The sequence below is a fragment of the Sus scrofa genome, chromosome X (assembly GCF_054392235.1).
Source record: "Sus scrofa isolate SSC_HxYL_T2T_F1_AM1 chromosome X, Sscrofa_HxYL_maternal_Yorkshire_Landrace_v2.0, whole genome shotgun sequence".
Classification (NCBI taxonomy): Eukaryota; Metazoa; Chordata; class Mammalia; order Artiodactyla; family Suidae; genus Sus; species Sus scrofa.
This window is the reverse complement of record NC_139401.1, coordinates 67,648,443-67,653,368: the sequence shown is the minus strand read 5'-3', so window position 1 is coordinate 67,653,368 and position 4,926 is coordinate 67,648,443. Positions and strand designations below refer to the sequence as shown.

Below are 4,926 nucleotides of genomic sequence, written 5' to 3'. Positions count from 1 at the left end.
GGCTCCTTTGCACCACCGCCACAGGGCTTTGCTCCTAACCTCCCCCACCCTCAGAGCAGTTAAGCTCTTCGAAGGTTGCAAAGCTGTGTGTGAAAACCACTTCGTGGTTTTAGTTCGTATCTCCAGGATCGGTGATGGTGAGCATCTTCTGGAGTGTCTACTGGCCACTGCTATTCCTTCTTCTTTGAATTACCTCCGAGTTCAGGGCTGGGGGCTGAGAGAGCAGAACCAAGCCCAGCCTGTTCCCCAAGCCCAGGCCCACCATCCTGAAGTTTCATTCTCACCACCCAGGAAACCAAACGCCCCTCGGCCCACCCCCTTTATAGATGGGAAACGGAGGCTCGCTCAGACTCGGGGCTGAGACTCTAACTGGAAAGGGGAGGCGGGACAGGAGAAGGTAGGAGGAGGGGCCTGAAAGCAGCACTGTCACCTTGAGGTCACCCGCTCCCATCCACAGCCAGCTGGCCAACTGCACAGAGCCCCCGGCACCCGCCTGGCAGCAAACCAGAGACCCTCGACCCCATTGGTTGGGCCTCGAGGGGCGGGCCAACAGGGCGCGCGCTGGTTGGCTAGGTCCGGACCAATGAGGAGGCCCCGAGACCGGCGTCGTCGAAGGCGCGAAGAGAAGCCGGGCGTCTTTTGAGGCGAGCGCGGGTGACGCCTGTGGTGGCTGAAGCCTCCCGTGGCTGAAGATCCCGACCGCGACCGTTACCCCGACCGCGACGCGACACGGCGGTGACTGCTCCGGGGCGACCGATCATCGCCCCGAAACCCGGGCCGCCTAAGTCCGACATGAGCTCCCCGGATGAGGTGTCTGTTTGGGGAGCGGGTTTCGGCCCGGAGGGTGGGGAGCCGGCTGGCGTCCGCCCCGCGGGCCCCGGAGCCCAGCGGGGACCAGGCCCAGGCCCCGACGCGGGGCCACCACAGAGCGGCGAGGGCGAGGGCGGGGGCGGCTTCCGGGACCCCAAGGGCTTCGAGTCAGAGACGGAGGAGCTGGAGGCGGGAGGGCTGGTGCTCTGGGGCCGCGAAGGCCGACCTGGCTCCCCGGCCGACGACAAGGGCGTCGCCCTGGATCTGGCCAACGAGTCTGCGGCGGCCATCCTGCGGCAGCTGGCCGACCTGGACGTGCTGGGCGTCCGCAGATCCCCGTCCCCCGAGAGCTGCGCCCCCGCCGCCGCCGCCGAAGTGTCAGCCGTGTGGGCCGGCCTCGAGGCGGGTGCCGGCAGTGGAGGCGCGTCCGCCCAGGGCTGTGGAGAAGCGCAGCAGGCTCTGGCCCGCTGTCTCCACCTCGGTGGGCCCGAGGCGGGCTGGGCCTGGCCGAACCGGAAGAGAGGCACTAAGAGTAGGTTGCCCTTGGCTGCCAGTCGCCAGCGGCCCCCCGCGGAAGGCCCGGTCGGGCTGCCTTCCGACCCCGAGTCCTCCGACGAGTTCGGTGAGATACAGCTGATGAGGGTGAGCATTTACCCCAGGGGAGGAGGCCAGGCCCAGCCCTGCAGCCCCGAGGCTCCCGGGTTCACACTCCCGCACTTCCAAGTCAGGGAGAATTTCCTCCACGTGCCAGGCGCTTTCCTGGCCCCTGCTCTGCGAGGGTTCACTTCGGTTGTGGAAAGGCAGGGCGTCGGAGAGCCGGACATCTCTTCCCCTAAGAAAATGCAAAGCATCCTCTGGGGGAAGGAGGGAAGCAGGCCCAGCTACCCGGGGGCTGCTGTGGCTGCGGCTGCGGCTGCGGCTGCGGCTGCAGCTGCTGCGGCGGCTGCTGCTGCGGGCGGCCTGCCCAGGGCCACTCCTAGGAAGAAGGGGGCCCAGGAGAAGAAACCCCTCGGGGGAGCCTCCGCCCTCGCCCTGGGGAGAACCTTCCCTCCCTGGGGGCAGCGAGTCTCGGCAGCTCCCCTGGAACCGGCCACCTTCCCCCCGATCGCTGGTGTTCCGCTGCTTGGGAGGTCCAGGAAGTATTCCTTGGTCCCTTCCGGAACCAAGCAGTCCAAGCACGCGGGCGCTGGGAAGAAACCCGCCGCCAGGAGGGCAAGGGAGTCCGAGCTGGTGGTGGCTGGAGAAGATAACGACCCAGACGGAGACCAGGTCGCAAGGGGCCAAGTGAGTAGGCCATGCTCCGACCCTGCCCCGACCCTCCCCGCCGCCCCCAGGCCGCTCTTCCTCTTTCCCCCTGCTCCCTCTGTCTATCCCTCGGGGGTCTTCAGCGGGCACCCCTGGGTCATTGGGTCATTAGGATGCCAGATGGGGGTCGTCCGACTAGGGACACACATGAAGGGAGCACTTTGAGTGAGCAGGGCAGGGCTCTGCACCCTGGGCCCATGTCCCACCTCCTGCCCCAGGCAGGGGCTGGGATGGAAGAAGGAGGGGCTGGGAGCTGAACTGGATCTGGGGACACCTTCAGCATTTGGCCTGCAAAGCTTCAATGTTTGGACTCAAGGGCCTCCTGATTCCTGCTTCCTAGCTGTTCCCCGAGCCTTCCTGGAGGGGGCGTGGGCCTTCTCAGTGCCCCACACTTGTCCCCAGCTCAGCCCTGCCTGCCGGCCTGGGGCTGACTGAGGGAGAAGGTGCGAATGAGATCAGCCTCTCTCCATTCCCTGCCTCTCAGCCCAGCCCCGAAACACACGTGCTCACACAGGCACACAGAGCCATGGACACGCAGGCCCCCTCAGTCCAAATGGGTGAGAGAGTTTTGTTTCAGCTTCCGACACACAGGCCAGGGCCATCTTGTCCGTACCTGCATCATGGGTATCCCAGCAGCGGCGACCTCAGCACCAGAGCCCCCCACGTTGCAGGAGACTCAGAGCCCTCGGCCCTGAACCAGGTAGCCGTCATGGCCAGAGGGCCTGCACCCTCAGGTGAGCCTGGTGGGTGTGAAACGCTGGGAAGGGAGAGGAGAGGAGGAGAGAGACCTCGGCTCTGTCTCCGCTGGGAGCTCAGCCTTGCCCCCAGTCCGCTTCTCCCACAGGAGACAGAGCTTCGACAGGGCTGGCCTTGAGCCACATCATCCTCTGGGTGGGGTTTGCACCGCAAGGGCGACTGGTGGCAGTGCCCCAAACAGCTACTTGCAGCAGAATGGTCTTTTCTGTTCAGTCCCTTTCGCCCACAGCGCTCTCCCAGGTGCTGGCGGTGGCCACAGCTCCGGAAGGGTTGGACCCAGGGCCACTGTCTTTAGACACCACGGTCTGGTCGGGGCGGGGGTGGGGGTTGGGTGGGGGGAAGAAACAGCTGCCCCTGGGGAACAGGGGAGCGGGCAAGCCCAGGGGGAAGGTTGGAGCTGCCGGGCAGAGCAGGGGCAGCTTGTTGCCCCCAGAGGGTGGTGCTGCCTCACCTCCCCTTAGGCCCCGCTGGACCCTTCCCTCCCCCCGCCGCCCCCACTGGGAGCCTGGCAAGCTGGATTGTGTGTCCTTTCCCCCTCAGGTGACCTGGAAACCCTTGACCATCCCCCAAGACGTGAAAGGCAGCAGCAGCCGCCAGGGGCACAGGGCTGTCCTCGGGTAATGCCAGAGGGCTCCTGGAAATGCAGACCCCAACTAGATGGTGGGATCTGGGTCCGGGTTACACGGACATATGTGGGGACCCCTCCCCGCTCCCATCCACATCCCAGGGAGCGGCGTGCCCCCTTTCCACGGAGGTGCTCTTGCCGGTCTAGCCGCCTGGCCTTGGGATGTAGGGTCCGAGGGGCAGGGGAAGGAGTGAGGAGGCCAGAGTGTACTAATCCTTTCTCTTCCTCTGGTGTCTGTGGGCCTAGTGCCTCCTGCTACAGAGAGAAATCGACGACCTGAAGGAGCAGCTTGGTATGAGGAACCAGGGACAGAGGGCGGTGTCCTAGTGCAGAACCTGGGTGGGCCGGTGGGGTGGGGGTGGGCCGCAGGTGCAGGCGGCCCTGCAGAGACCAACATTCCTGGGGGGAGGAGAACCTAGAGGCCTGGCCCTGGAGCCCGCTGTGCATGTACAACTAGGTATGTGTGCAAAGAGCGGGGGGGACAAAAAAAAAAAAAAAAAAAAAGAACTGCAAGGACACTTTGCAAACCAGAGTAAGTCCTGGAGAACAACTTCTGTTAGGATGTTTAGAGGTGCCCCGTTGATTTTTCCCTGTGGCTGCTGCTCGGTATGGCCTCTAAGGTTCTTCCTTGACTGTTTGTGTGTGTGACAAGTTCTGAGTGGTTCTGGCATGCCCCAAAGGTTGAGAGCTGCTGGCACATTTTGTTTCCCTTTAGGAAACATTTCCACATGTCATTCGGGTGGTGGGGGAGTGCTCAGGCCCAGGGCTCTTTGCATCAGGACTAGAGGGGGTTTCAGATTGCAGGGCTAGGAAGTTGCCCACGGGGACCTGGGTGGGCTTCTCCATCCGTATGTCTGGAGCGCCTGCTTATGCCTCTCCCCATTGCAGCCGCCATGCGGTACCTGGCTGACATGTTCCAGACCCTTTGAAGTGAGTGTTACACACACCATACCCCTTCCCACAGCTCTGGCTGTGGAGCGGGACTGTGGGCCGGCCCTGGCTTGAGGCTCTTCCCTGACTCTGCTGTTTCACAGGTTGAGCCCTGCATCTTCATGCAAGAGGAGCGGCTGGTGCCTTTGGGGCCCGGGAGGTGCTGTGGCCAAGCTCGGTCCCTCTTGTTCTGCCTCAGCCAGAGCTTCCTCTCCCTCTTGTTTTGCCCCTCCCCCGCCTCAGTGTCATGGCAGTTTCAAATTAAAGTCGTTTCAGTTAAGGTGCATCTCGTAGCCTGTCCTCTCTTGGGGCTGGGGTGGGTGGGGCGGGGAGAAGTCGTGGGTCATGGAAGACTGGGGGCTGCTCCATGGCAGAGCCTTTCCCAGAACTGTCCCTCTGGCATCCTGTGGTGTGCCTTCTCCCTGTGGGGAGTCCAGGGCAACCTTTGCCACCATCCCTGCAACCTGGCCCGCTGCGTGCCCCGGGTCTGAGTTCTGTGT

At 63.9% G+C, this 4,926-nt stretch overlaps 1 protein-coding gene across 1 annotated transcript; it reads left to right on the top strand.

Moving 5' to 3' along the window:
- Positions 1-634: 634 nt before the first annotated feature.
- On the top strand, positions 635-4,712 carry LOC110257680 (uncharacterized protein CXorf49 homolog). Its single transcript, XM_021079845.2, has 6 exons — positions 635-2,094; positions 2,693-2,849; positions 3,412-3,488; positions 3,743-3,788; positions 4,385-4,426; positions 4,531-4,712. The coding sequence occupies exons 1-5, from the start codon at positions 793-795 to the stop codon at positions 4,423-4,425; spliced, it is 1,623 nt and encodes a 540-aa protein (XP_020935504.2). The 5' UTR covers positions 635-792; the 3' UTR covers position 4,426; positions 4,531-4,712.
- Positions 4,713-4,926: the final 214 nt, after the last annotated feature.